Source organism: Apteryx rowi, unplaced genomic scaffold (assembly GCF_003343035.1).
Source record: "Apteryx rowi isolate R43461 unplaced genomic scaffold, aptRow1 scaffold_397, whole genome shotgun sequence".
Taxonomy (NCBI): Eukaryota; Metazoa; Chordata; class Aves; order Apterygiformes; family Apterygidae; genus Apteryx; species Apteryx rowi.
In genome coordinates, this window is record NW_020450496.1 from 755,509 (window position 1) to 770,717 (window position 15,209).

Sequence of the window (15,209 nt, forward strand, 5' to 3'; positions counted from 1 at the left end):
TACAGCATGATGACAAAGCTATGTTTTCAAAGCTTTTATATAATGCTGTAACTTCATTCCAGGAAGAAAATATTTCTGGAAGGTCAGCTGCTGAGTCACCTTCTCCTCTGAGTATTTCTAGCATAAGCAGTGCCATGGCAGTACATAGCCAGCCCAGCAGCAGTATTTGTAACAGGAACACTTTGCAGACATTCCCCTCCTTTATTTTGGTCTTCTGCTGTTGCAGCCTAACTGCCCTCATCTGTAGCAACACACCATCAATGCACAGTTAGCAAATTCAGCAGAATAAGAAATGCTTCTACCTAAGAAGCTCTGAGTGCCTGAGTTCCAAGTTAAAATACCAGTACTCTTTAACTCAAAGGGGCAATCATGTGACTATCACCACAACAAAATTCCCCTCTTCCAAACAATATTTTTGATGTTGCCACCCTACATTACAGAAAAAAAGACTTCCATAAAAATACGTTGTAGCTTTCACCACCATTTTAAAATAAAATAAATCTGAAATTCAATGAGCAATATCTTTGGTTGTGGACATAAAACTATGCAACACTGTATGCATTAGTATCAGGCGCCACCACCCCTTAGTGCACACAGAAGGCTACACAGTCCTTGCACTGGAATGACAGTATCTTTCCCCGCAAGATAGTGCGGAAATAAAGTCACGTCTCTAAACTTGTCTTAATTAACAGAATCATACTGAAGCTAGAAACAGCACATCACATGAGGGCAACCGAAGCAAGGGTAGGGGGGATTTCCAAGTTCTCTAATTCAATTAGGAGGCAGTGACTGACAGTTGGACAGGAGAGGTTAATTGGGGTCACCAAAAYGCAATAATTCCTTACCTAACCAGTCATTAAACTTCTTAACCTCTGAGGGCAGTCCCAGTTCGGTGAAATCGCCCGTGTGGAGAAGGATGTCCCCATAAGGCATCTGGATGCCATCTGTTCTGGAGTGTGTGTCTGAGACGCAGACAAATCGCGTGTGGCCCGCTGGTTTTGGAGTGTCATATGGAATAGGGTCGACCCTAAAGCAGACACATAAAGATCTCATAACAGTTACAAGATTAAATTCCTCACATCTTATATTTCAAATATCAACACAAATCTATCTATACGTAATTGTACATGCGCACACACACACATTTATACACACACCATGCTGAAAGAAATGACTCCATAATGCAACACCATCAAAAATCCAGAAGGGACCACAATGCTTGTCGAAAACTTACCTGTCAAGGAAGGAAGGTAAAAAAATACACGATATGGCTAGTTTCTGATAATTTAAACATTGGTGAATGTTTAGAATGTTTAGAAAATGGATTAATTTAAGCATTGGTGAAAATGGTTTTTAGAAACTTTGAATTCAGACGCATCTTCTTCCATCACCTGCTTTATACATGAGCAGGTGCACAGGCCATTGAATAACAACTCTAGCAGGTGGCCAGCAACAGTCTCTCACTTGAGTTAAGCAGCTTCACATATGATTTTGTTCAAGGGCATAAACACCTTTATTGATTCCAACAGGAATATTTGTTTACACACAGTCAGGTACATTCAGCAGTGCTGCGATGAAGCCTGGAAACTGCAGAACTGAGCATACTGATAACTCCTTACTCTTCCTCATACAAAATCTTGAGCCCATCTTCCAAGATCTATAAAGTCAGGAACTGATGCGACAGAGCATTAAGCAACCCTGGATAAAAAGTATTTCTTAATGATATTAATAATTTAGTTCAACTGACTATTTGCAAGCTACACTTTGTTAAAATGATCTTACCAACTACAACAAGTGACCCAGCATAGAAATTTGACTTTTTTCTTCATTTAAGCAGAATAGAGAAAAATAATAGGGAAGAGACAAGTGGTTTAGACATACTTAGTGGTTAGATGTTCTAGTTTGCATCAAAATAACTTAAAGTATAAAAGGCAACCCATCACCAAATTCGGGCCAGCAAATATTTCACTGCAGAGTTATCTCGTTTTGATTTGCTCAACTTTGATTTGCTCAATTTGTCTCCTCTTGAGACAGCCTGAAGTATCACACTATAAATCAACACCTGAATAACATAGCATCTGGATTAACACCACAGAAAAGCCCATCCCAACTGCACAAAATTTCAACCCATTCCAGTGATGGGCCATTTCATTCATGGTTAGAGCTTAGTTTGAGCTAGAAATTTTGTGGTATGCAGGAGTTGGATTGGAACAACGGTCCAGTTATGTCTCGAACCACCACAGCAATGAAAACAAGCTCTATGTATTTTAAAGTACCCAAAATAACAGTATTCCTAGATTTATTGGGATGAACTGGCACAGCAACAGATATTCAAGAATTGTTGCCCGAAAGCAAAAAGAAAATTAAACAGACTGTACTAGTTTTGCTTTCCACACTGAAAGAAAAGCAAGTAACTATCACAAATGACTGGGAATCTGTTTTCCTTAAATACTCATATTTTTAATGAGGAGATGTGTGATCAGTAACAGAAAATAAAACACAAATCCTGAAAAAATATAGGCCGTAGAAGTGTTCCTTTATCTTTTCTAACATAGATACATCCTTATTTATGTACTGAACTGTATGGAAACTTACACTGATGTCTTAACTTTGGCTCCTTACATAGGTGAGAGAGGCCAAAAGGATCCTCCAGGGAGTGATTCAGCTCCCTGTACTGAGAATAGTTTATAATGGTTCAGGAAACTGAAGCCCTATAGGGACTGGTCTCCAACGGAAAAATGTCCAGGTTGACACACAAAGGTTTTACTGAATTTGTTTTTTATTAGGCAGAATATTTACTAACAGCTTGAATTCTAGGCATGTAGGAAAAGGGTGGGGGATCTTATTTGTTAGACTGCATTTTCTAGGTAGCAGAAAAAGTAGTTCCAATCGAAATGTATTAACCACAAATGCACCATATTTGGTTGCCCTGATCCACTGAGTTAACTTGCAAAATCCAGGCTCTTACAAGATGCTGCTTGTTTTAATATGGTCTTTATTTTACAGACAGATGTTTTCAGCAAGACTAACTGGATGGGAAGGGGCAGTTTCGTAGATTCTTTTTTTGGTGTTTTTTTCTCTCCTTTTCTCTCTTTCTCCTCTTTTGGTACTGGACCTCCTTTTCCTCCCAAAGCACCAGGTATCATTAGTTGAGGCATATAACTGGCTATCAGTACAGAAACCCACTACAAAACCTGAACTCCAGCAATCAATGGATCTTTCTTCTCTACCAGGATTAGAAATTAATAAAATTGTTACCATAGAGAAAACTCCCGTATCCATTGCGATCATACTGGCAAGCTAGGCAGAACTGTGATTACAGGCCATAGCACTTTCTTATCTGGTCCTTCCTCCCAGTTACTGAAGGTAAATTGATACTTTTTAGAAACATGCCACGGAGTAAACATGAGGGACTCTGAATCAACATCTCCACACTTCCAAGCATGTATTCTCCAGACAGCACAAAAACTGAACACCCCACTTCATCACTACCRCATACCATCACTACCACATGCCTCGTTCAGACTGTCTCTGCATGAATGATGACTAGCACTGTCTGCCTCTGTGGAGTCCCCTTCTGTTCCTACGCAGCCGCTATGCTTCTTCTGTTCCCTGCAGTTTATTCCCAAACTGTTCTGCTTTATGCAATCCCTATTAGCATATGACAATGAAATCTGGTTTATGATCTTTTCTATTCATGCAATGACTTGACTTACAGAAAATTCCATAATCCAAATTCATTAAGTTTCTGATCCCTCTTTCTCCTCTTTACATACACTATGATGTTGCCAAGTAACCTTTTTTCTATATCTAAACTTAATTTCTTCTCTATTCAGTTGTGCTTGGCTAGTAAGTATTTGAAAGTGAGATACTAAAGGTTATTGTGTCCAGCCCATCAATTTTATCTTAYTCAAAACAGTCCTTCAATAGAAACTTAATAAAAGTGGTGTTATTGCTAATCCTAAAGGTTCACGTTTTCTTCTCATCTATAGCTACTGTACGGGAAAGAGTAATGCAAGATTTTTATTTATCACTGTATCACAAAAGGACCAGCCTCTGAACTTGTGAGATCATCTGCCGCAGAAGGCAAGGAGCTACCTTTCACAGCTTTGGGCTGACACCACTCGTAGGCTTCTACCTGGGCTGTGAACAACCACATCTGTTCTTCCGGTGCTCTGCACAGCCCACAGCCTAACAACTGGAGATTACAGACTGGCATTTCCAACCGCTCTGTAATAGCTGTGCATGTGACTCTTATCACAGTTCAGCAGGATATAAGAAAGTAATTATTTCAGACCTGCTCACCGTGAGTCTCTGCCAAATCAGAACACGTACCGAAGAAATTCAGTGGATTCCTTACCAGTTGCTTCAAACACAATGCATCCAGCCAACTCTGACATACTCCACCACCACCAAAACTTTATTTTTTCAGTTCTCCTGAGCTGGCACACTGAAGCACTTTACAGATTATCCTACCACTGCATTTGGAAAAGTGTGCTTATGGAATGATATAGTAAATGTAATGCCAGCATAATTTAAATGTTCATGTTTGGATTAATACAGTAACCAGAAAATGGAAAACAACATAACAAAATATAGAGAAGTATCAAAATGAAAGAAGAGTTTTTGCCTTAAGTTAGTAAACAAACTTGGGCACCAAACTTCCACTAAAGTCAGCTGGTGACAGGTATTCATCTATCCTAAAACATCTTGCACCTTAGAAAGACCAGGCACTTAAGTAGTTTTTCAAAAGTTTATGGAAGGCCCAGAGTGAAATGCCATAGGGCAGCTGAGAAATACTGCTTTCTAAGATCATGACAGTAATGTAAGATCTGTCATGTTTAAAGTATTCATGACAGAGGTTTAGGAATCAAAAAGGACAATGTAATCTCCATACACTTCTATAAAGACCTTGCTTATCAGATAATTACTTGGCTTAACTAAACTGCCTTTACAATCAGTTGTTCTCATTTAGAATAAGAGTCCCTCAGATGTAAACCTCAAATTTACAATTCTTCAAAATAATGCTGTAATTTAATCAAATGAGAATATAAACCAGACTCTGATTTGGCTTACTCATTGGCTACCACTGAACACTATCTGCCTCCAAAACCACAGCTATAACGATGGTCCCAAGACACCAGGGCCTTTAAAGGCCACATGCTGCAGCAAGAAAGCTCAGCGTTGCCCTCCTGTCCTACTGGCTATACAAACAGCAACCTGCATGTGGTGCTGGCTGGGCTGCTGTTTCCTGGTTCTGGTCCCAGTACTGCAAAGACCTGAGGTTAGCAGATGTGTAACTGCAATCTGTCCCTGTAAAGACGTGATCAAGAAAGAGAGAATCTGCTATTAGTGTCAAAATATTCCTGGCTACTTCTCCAGGGAGAAGGAGGGGAACCAGAGAATGGACAGCTTCACTGCCCTTCAAAGTGAAAGTCTGGCTCCAGATCTGCTCCTTGGTCAGCCCAATAATGCGCACTCCTTACTTCAGGATCATGCAGTGCCACCCATGCGAGCTTATCCACATCAGCAGCTAAAGCTTTTTAGGGATAGCTAGGTATAACCAAGCAAGCTATAATCCTACTCATTACTCATTCTTTGTTTTAAATTTCATTATGAGTTACTTTGTTTAGCAGGGAAAAATTACCAACTTTTACTACGACTGGAGACAATATCAGGATAGCTGGCAGAACAGGGGGAGTCTCAGAGTAAATGTAGGTGGAAATCACCTTCCACTGAAGAAAGAGCTCATTATATTGTGCGTGTCACCCTCCTTCAGCCATTTCACAAGTCGTAGTGTAGGCATGGCACCTGCTGACTATACTGTAAGTGCCTGCTGATAATACAACTTTACTCTCAAAACAATGAAATGAGATGGTGCTCCAAAGTCTCTTTATCAGTTTTTCTTACTTGTGATCAATGAATAAAATATAGAGTCCTAGTTGTGTAAATTAAATTCTAGGAAACACTTCCACAAATGAAGAGCAGCCTTCACCAATGGATCCGCACTGCGACTGCACACAACAGCAGGACCAAACTCAGCTCTGTTTTCCCTTCTTTCTTACTGCGCAGACCTCCTTTGTGGGAAGTCACCSCTTGCCAATACAAAGGAAACAGGCAAAGTTTTGGGTACGCTCCCAGGAGTACAAAGCTGCTCCTGTCAGCTTTGTGCAACACATCAGAAAAAGTTATAGTATGTAGTAATTTATTCAGATGCCCTTCTCTCCCTTCCTTTTCTTCGTCCTTCCAAACACAGTTTACGATGTAGAAATTCTTTACCCTTTTCAGAGATGTTCTGAGGCAGAGCTGGGTTTCATCTGACAAGGAAGCTCTCATACATGAAGCCACAGCTTCATTCACTTTTAAAAAATGGATACTGATAGGAAATTAAATAATTGAACAATGATCAGCAACATAGAAGTTATCAAGGATGGCTGGATTCAGAAACTCATCCAGGAAAACATTGCGTGTTTCATGTGCATAGTGACAAAGGACATGATTTAGGATGTCAAAGCATGGAACAAATATGTAAACTGCGTATTTCTGCTCAAGTTTAAACTAGTTACTCATAGCGATGCCTTATAAATCAGCAGCACTAGCAAAGTACCTCAGAGACAAAATGGCAGTACAGCCCTCCAAAAGACACATCTGCAGGCAGAATTACACTGGGTTCCTGTTTTCAAAGAAAGCTTAGAAAAGACACAAGTATCATTTTTCTGAAAGAAGTGAAAGTTTTGATTCCAAAGCGTAATTCTGCATGGATGACTTCAAGAGCTGAAAGCACAGTGCTCTGGCTCTGTTAGCTTGTTCCCTGGAATGCCTCTGTTTAGGGAGATGAACCCACGGCCTGCTCACTTGGTTTTTGAGATAAGCAAGTCAACTCCCAAATCTTCTCATATAGCAGAATTCCCAAGAAACCAATTCATCCATGAAGATAAAATAAAAATCTTAACGTTCATCCAGGAAGAATTTCCAGTTCCTAAGCAAGAATAAATCACTTAGATGAATGCAGCACCTATGCTGAGTAAAATATTTACAGATGCACAAGTATTTCTCCCCTCAGTAAGTTTCAAACAGCAGTATTACTGTTTACAGTCCACTACTTTTTAAACTAGATTTGTTGTCTTTCCTGCAGGTGAACAAAAGCAACCTCAAAAGACCACGTAATTTTACCCTTTCCCAGACTCACCAGACATATGGAGGGTCCTGAAACATATGGGTCCATGTCTCTCCCAGATTTTAATCACAGTATATACCGTTTATTCATCTTTTAAAAAATTCTCCATTAGGTTACATCTACGCTTGCATTTGTAGGTTTGTTTTTATGACATCTAAATTAGCATTCATTCTTGGTCAGTTTAACAACAGACTTTTGTTTGTTTACCATATAAAATCTGTATGTGTTGCTGCACTTCCGCTACTGTTTTGGGGGTCATCTGGAGACACATTATCCAGTCACTTTTCTCTATTAAAAACATATCTCTGTTATTAACACTTTTTAAAAATCACCTATTCAACTTTCAAAGCTTTTACTATGCATAATGATGGTTTTATTTATTTGCAATTTAGCTTCCTCTTGCAAAATATTCATACCCTTCCTGATAACCCTATTTTGAAAATCTGTAAACCAAATACTTTTGGAAAGAGCCATTTAGCTCAGTATATTTATTTTAGGATCAAAATACAAACACTTTCTGCAAAAACACTTACAAAAAGTTTGTTTTTAAGTGTTGTTAGTTCCCTTCTGAGCTATGGCAACAAAAGATAATTTTGTCTGAATCAGAAAATGAAAGCAATAGAGTTTCTGTATCTTCATCTTTTTCCTTCTCTGAATGCAAACATCTGCCTCTGCACATACTCCCTCTGGCACATGAAGTTCATGAGAAGAGAATAGGAATTTCTGTGAAAACGTTTTGTTACTGTACTGACAGCATTTGTTGCTGTAGCCAAATCACATGACTTTGTTGTATTATGTTATTTGTTATTTCTCTTAGATTCCCAGGTCCTGAAACTGAGTGATCATGCGAGAACTGTGGCTTCAATTATTTTCTTTTCCCCGAATACATCAATAGCTCTCTCAGTTGAAGAAAAATGTGTGAAATGCACAAGTATGTGTTGCAAAAGTTCAAGAAATGGAAGGGAAATAGAAGAGATGTGTAATCTTTCTTATTAAAAAAAGATTCTCATGAATATTAGGCCAATTTCATGATTTTTAAAAATGATTTCTAATCCTACAGACTAAAAGAACTACATCAATATCAAACTGTACACATCTACATTTTGGAACAAAAATTCAACATCCAAATTCAAAATCTTTAGTTCAAAACTTTAACATAAGTCTTAAAATGTAGTGCCATTTAGCTTACTTATCAGGCTGATCTGAATACTGACATGTTAATCAAGACTTGTTACACTATCATTATTAAAAACCCAAACTACAGCACAAAGCATGGAAGAGATATGACGTCCCTATTCCTCGTTACAACTTACTCAAAATCTTTTGAGCTGCTTCACTGCTACGACATTATGACCGCCCCGCAGCTGCGGCTCCCACAGCTAGCCAGGGGCCTCCCTGCTAACCCCGTCTTGGCCCCTTTCTGCTTTCCGTGCTCCAGAGTCATGCCCTGGATGTGGTTCCCTCATTTTGCACAACTTAGAAGACCCAGGCTTTTTCTTTTCTCGAAGCACTCTTATTTCTCACCATATCCCCTTGCCAGCACGTCTCACAGCCCAGATCACCCTGCTGCAGGATCCCCAGTGGCAACCGCGTGCACAGGGCCAGCGCTCCCGCCCCATACRCGCTGTCTGCCTGCAACACCCCACTGCCAGCCAGGAAGAGTTAGCATCCCTCCCCACACTCCACGGTGAAACACCACCAAAGAGGGCATCGCTGTGCACACAACACAGCCAACAACATACAGTCAAGACCAAGGCTTTTAAATGACAAAAATCCAGAAATCTCCTTTGCCCCTGTTCCCAGGCTCAGACATCCATGCTCTGAGCTCCGCAGCCCCAGTGCATGCAGCCGTGTCTCCCTAGCCTGCTCCACGCTGCTGGCTTTGCTTGCTGCACTGTGGCCCCAGACCCAGCTCAAATGTTTGCCTACAGTCGGTGCCACCTTGACCAGTCCAACAGGCACTGGCATCTTTATATCCTTGATGCCATCTCTCTACACCATGCTGCAGGGCAGGTCTTGGTGTCCCAAGCACAGCTGTAGACCCCAACCCTAGATGACATTCTGCAGGGATGAGGGCCTCGCGAGGGGAACAGATTTCAAAAACAATTATGCACCTGGAAAAGGCGATGATTCTGTGATACAACATGTGCTGAATGACAGAAAGCCAAATACTTATTTCCTCTCAATAAACACCATGAACATCACATATAGCATTACTTTAGTTGGCCACCACCAGCCACTAGTTGTTTAAATCATATATATTACTGCTTCTGTTAACTTGACCCCATCTTCCAGCGTGGCCAAACACCAAGAAAACATTTGTTTTCTTCTCTGCCTACCAAGCAAAGGACACAAAGACCTTTCACCACTCTCACTGGTAGATCGTATCTGTACATGCACATGCACCTAAGAACAAACTACCGCAAGTTAGTTATAACCTCTTCCGGAAATCTCCATGCACATGTGTCTCCCATCAGAACCTCTGAAGGAGTTCTGGAAACTGTAAAACAGAGATCTGATATTTATTTCAGAGATGCCATTAATTGTGTCACAGTGCAATGTGAAAAAAACCATTTTTACAAACCCACATGAGAATTCAATGCACCACTCAGCTTACTGCTAACGTTTCCAACAATTATAGCTGCAGGGAAATGATGGATCTTTTCATTACAGGTTTTGGAGCTGCTTTACTTCCAGTGAAATTTTTAAGATTAAACTGAAAAGATCYATACCATCCATTGTCATAATTTGGGCAAACTTAAGAAAACATGCCTTATGAGAAAGTTATAGGAATACATCTTCTCAGCCTGAATATAAACCTCAACTAATTAAGACTCCAAGATTCCCAGATTCTGGTCAGTAATAAAAGCAGAAAAAAAAGAAAAAAAAAAGCAGAAAAAGGTAAAACCCAAATTTTCTGTGGCGTTTTTTGGAGTGGCTAATAGTCACATGCTGTTTTTCTGAAGTACCTAACCTCCTCTGATATTAATGGGAATTCAGAAACTGAACTGCTTGAGTGCTTTTGAAAATCCTCTTAATCATCACCTTGCAGATGAAATTTCTTTCCAGTTGATGAAATATCTTTTAAAATTTGGGTGTAAGTGGCTTTCCAAAGGTTACAAAAGCAAAACAGTACTGAAAACAATAGCGACATCAGTATCAGAATCACTCWAAGGTCCAGGCAAAAGTTTCTGATTTAAATAAAACAGTAAATTGCTGTTTTTGTGCTAGTATGGTTTTAATTAAAAGTCATTAAAAAGTACTTTTCCCGCATTCTTTTTTCTGTTGAGGGACTCAGGGGCAACTATAAATTATATAAAAACCATCCCTCTTCTGCTGATAAAACTTCACCTACTAGGAAGGTATGTCAATAAGCTCTGTATACTGAAGGAAAATTTTTATTTCCTGACTATAAGCTCTACAAATACTGACTCATTAAATATACTTGGAATGTGAAATCTGGAATCACAAGCCCTGCAGAGATATGAATTTAGAATCCAATTTTCAAGACAATGAGATTTGAAAGATTCACATTTTATATCTCAGCTAGAGTGAGGCTAAATTAATGTGTGGTATCTCTCCAATTACTTCAATTGCATGAGTCATAAAATGGGGAGGACTTATTTCTAGGGTGGAAACAACAGAGAAGGCTTTTGTAATGGAAAAAAACAAAATGAACCGGATCTCCTGGATAAATTTAATTTAATCGGTTTTGTTCTACCTTGACACTTCAAAAATGCCATCTTCCCCAGAAATTAAGATGATTTGGGTCAGAGAGACAGACGTAGACAATTACTGAGAYGATTTATAGTCACAAGGTTCTGACAAAAAAAGGCCAGTGTAACAGGAATTACTGCAGCATACACTCTGCTTTTGATGCTTATTTGTATTATGAATGAAATACAGAATGTCCTAACATGTACAGAGTTCATAAGCATAATGCAGCACTTTTTCTTTGAGGTGATAAAATTCAACAACAGAGAATAACCCTTATGCATTAAGGCAACTGGACCTGGAGGTGCACAAAGCTTTCAGGGGAACTACCTAACTTTTAGAATTAGCTTCCTAATCTGAAATYTGTCTTCATGCTTCAGAAACAAATACTCAATGCTTAGACATCCACAGGATTGAACCTAAAGGGTTTACAGATAAACACCTGAGGTTGGCTCCGGTTTCTTTTTCTTCAATACATACTTGGTCTAAAGTGTAGTAACTACTTGAAATTTCACTGACTTTCAGCTCAGGCAATTATCCACGAGTTAAGTAAACAGCGCGAGTAAGAAACTCTGCATATAGCCTTCTCAATGATTTCACTTTCTGACCTGAAGGCATCACCATCCCAGGGAGGTGATGCAATTCAATCTCCATGCAAGTAAAGCCCTCGCCTTCTCCTGACCCAAAAGCACTAATCCTGAGAATCTCTTTTCTGCTCTGCCTTATGATTCGGCTTCCATGGAGGAGATGGAGCTGAGGCCAAAAAAACTGTTCAAAGGAAGGACAGCTTGCTCTGGACAAACCCCACTAGTTCCCGTAATTAAGTTACTATAGGTACATAGTGCCATCAACGTCCCTATGAAATTCCCACAGATCTGTGAGCAAACAGAGCAGAACATATAACCCAAATAAAGAGAATTTCTTAGTATTCATACAGCATGTCATAGTATTTTAAGGAAGTAAATAGGCAGGCACTGTCTATTACCTACCAAATCCATTTGTGAATGTGAACCAGTACAGCAGGCATACAAAGCTACGCATACCAACACTACATACCTTTGTGGAGAAAGCTCATGTGTAGGATGAGGTACCTAAAGGAAAAAACCTGTCTCCACTAGGCTGTGTATTTTCTCCAGCATCTAAACTCTAACAAGCTTTTTCAAGATTTTAATAGTAAAATGCTTCTCATCTAAACCCATGGATCTAACGCCAYGCTCCTACTAAATATAACTCTTCACAACAGCCATGCAGTCTTCAAAGGCTTGCATTTTTGTCACTCAGTTTCATGTATATGAAGTATTTCAGCCATTGTCAAAGGTTGCTGTCTCTAGCTCCTCTTTTTAAGCATTAAAAGGTTTTCTCCAGGCAAAAAGATATTTAGTATAAACAGCAATTTAGCTCTTCTTCTGAAGTTAAATCCTTGATTTAATGGGAATAGACAGAGGAGATTATTAACCAGCTTCTACCAACAGCTATACTACACCAAAATAAAGGTTCTTACTCAGCATTCTGGTTGCCAAAAAGCTCCATACATTAAAACTCTTGATTGAAAATGAAAATTTCATATTATTTACAGTCACGCAAACAGTCTAATATTATTTCTATACTCCTTCTAATTCCATTGCCATAAATGCTTGCACCAGTCATCTCTGTCTAAACTTGAGTATCTCCACCAAGGCTGAAGCAATTATTCAAGATTTAGATTGGCAGGTAATCCAAATCAGACTAAGAATGTCTAGAAAAATGTGTATTTACGTCGTATTTTTTTTTTTAAGTGGGAAGAAAATGCCAGAATTAAGTTCTGCTCTTAGGTATGCTCTCAAAACTTCAATTTGGGCATCAAATTCTACTGGACAGAATTTTGCACTTTTATCTTTCTATCCTTTATCTTTCTCGTGCTATTGTCTTCGTTACAGCTCACACCGTTTCCCTGACATACATTTTTAACATGAAGCCTAGTCATAGACAGAACTGGATTCAATCAATGAAATACTGCAATTCCTTGGTGACTGAATTGGAGAGGGCTGTAGTGCACTGCACTGGAGATACTGAAAACAGGTTCTTTTATTTGTGAAAGACTGTGCCAAACACATTCCCAGCTAAAATGATTATACCAGATAGCTTTCTCCCTCTTTTCTCTCTCTCCTGTATTAACAACTTATGACAAGGAAATCGCAGGTCAAATGGTATACATTCCAAAATATTTCAAGATACAAACATTAGTTTGAGGGGGAAAAAGCTTGGTAGATAAAGCTATAATGGAGGGGGAGGAAAAAAACGTAATGTCTGCACTAGCAGAACACTGCACAAACTTAGCTTCAGCTGGAGACGTTCCTTAGAACTGCACAATTCATTCTGACTTGCTTTCTTTCCTCCCCCCTCGCTCTTTTTTTTTTTTTTTAATCTCTCTCATTATTTGGTGTTCTCATATAGTTTCTCCTAAGCAATGATTACTTCCAAGCTATAGGCCGCTGAACCCTTTTAGCACAACTGCATCCTTAAAAAAAAAAGGATAATAAAATAGCAATGAATATTTTCATTGCACCATCATCATAACTTGTCTATGGCATTTATTTGATGCATGTATCACATCTAGGCAAACAATATTATGAGAAGCACTTGCTGCATATACCATCAGGAGATTTTATCAATAATGTAGTTAATAGGCAGAGGTTTTGTGGGCAGCCACAGTGCTAGAGGTTATCTAAGAACATTTCATTTTGCTTATAATCCTATCTTAAAAATTAATGAATTAAAAGTCCTCAGTGGGAATATCTGGGGCATTCACACTTTTCAGAAGTGTTACTGACTTCTGCAGTCAGCAGTTATCCTTACTGTTCTTTATTTTCAAAGTACCACCCAAAAAAATCAAATCCAAAAATGAATTATAGTCAAGATAGAAAACTGCCTTAGGGATACTTTTTGAAAATTCAATTTTTAAATGTACTTACCTTCACTTCTATGCCAGTAAAAAAAGGAGAGGGGGCAGGGACTGGATGATTTTGATTTCAGTATTATCCAGAAGTCAATTCCAAAGCCAAATGAGCTGAAACCCTCCAATATGCTGCTGCTTTATGTGAATAGTTGTAAGGTATTATCCCGTATGACTCAGGGATTCTTGCTAATTATACAAACCTGCTTAGCAATCACTTGCTGCGCAACAGAACACAAGACCTTGAAAACTCCGAAATCTAACTGCTTTCCAAATCAACATGCTGTGCAGTATCAAAAGCTTGGTTCCTGTGGCAGATGTGAAAGTGCCTCGCAGAAAGTTATCTCTAGGACAAATATAAAAGGCGGGTGCTTTGCAGCTTTAAAATTTAGAAAAAGAGTATCACCATGAAAAACTCTAGGAAGGAGGGAAACAAGCTGCATCACATAACATTTTATAATACAAAATGAGATGCAGGCAATGTAATTTCACTTACGTGATTCAGTTACAAGCAATGCAAATGCAATCTCACTGATTACACTTTAAAACAAAAGAAGGAATTTCATTATTTCCGCCACTGCATTAGACATGCAAAAATCATGCAATGCCCTATCTGCATTAGAACAAACAGAAACCACCATTTCAYGTTTAGATGAGAGTAACTTAAGTGGGTGAAATGAATCCCATTGCAGTGGGTGCAGGTAAGATGTAAACTGAGCAACACAACATCTACTCTCACGTAATCAGCGGTACATAAGGTCTCATGCACAGAGGTGGATTCCACTGAACTTTGTTAATAACTAAACACAGAGAAATTGTATCTTAGATCCCCTAAATCACAAATTAAAAAAGAATTATGTAAAAGGATCTTTTTTGTTGTTTTTATTTACGTGCTGGTTTCTTAAAGCTTGAGCATATGAAAAGGTTACTCTGAAGTAAGACAGGCTGTGTGACGAATTCAAAGTACCCTAGCGTATCCTATATGACTCACCAGGGAGTCTATTTATTAGCAACAGTCCTGTTTTCTGATTTAACTTAAGCACTTTTCCTATAGAACAGGAGTGTCCACACCAAGAGAAATTCCACAGTACCAGCTGCAGAATAGCCTTTTCCAAACTACTTGAATCCATTTTTCCTTTTACGGACACACCCTTACTCTTGATTTTTATTTTCACGCTTCTCTTTGCACTTAAGAGGAAAGCAAACTTAAATCTTTCTTTATATGCATTTTGATAATAAACTACTGTAAATAATAACTACTGTAAAATTCACAATAAATTGCAGAGCTGGCAAGAACAACATGCATAAATACATGGAATATCAGGGTACAATCATCATCACTTTTACTAATTTGTGTGKTTTTTTTATTAATAAAAAACATTTTTG

The 15,209-nt window shown here is 38.8% G+C and overlaps 1 protein-coding gene across 2 annotated transcripts in view; it reads right to left on the minus strand.

The window, feature by feature from the left end:
- The window catches only part of MPPED2 (metallophosphoesterase domain containing 2), a 107,071-nt gene that overhangs the window by 71,465 nt on the left and 20,397 nt on the right, over positions 1 to 15,209 (minus strand). For both annotated transcript variants that reach the window (XM_026074717.1, XM_026074716.1), the window contains exon 2: positions 846 to 1,027. In XM_026074717.1, coding sequence (XP_025930502.1) covers positions 846 to 1,027 — 182 coding nt within the window. The remainder of the gene's footprint in view (positions 1 to 845; positions 1,028 to 15,209) is intronic.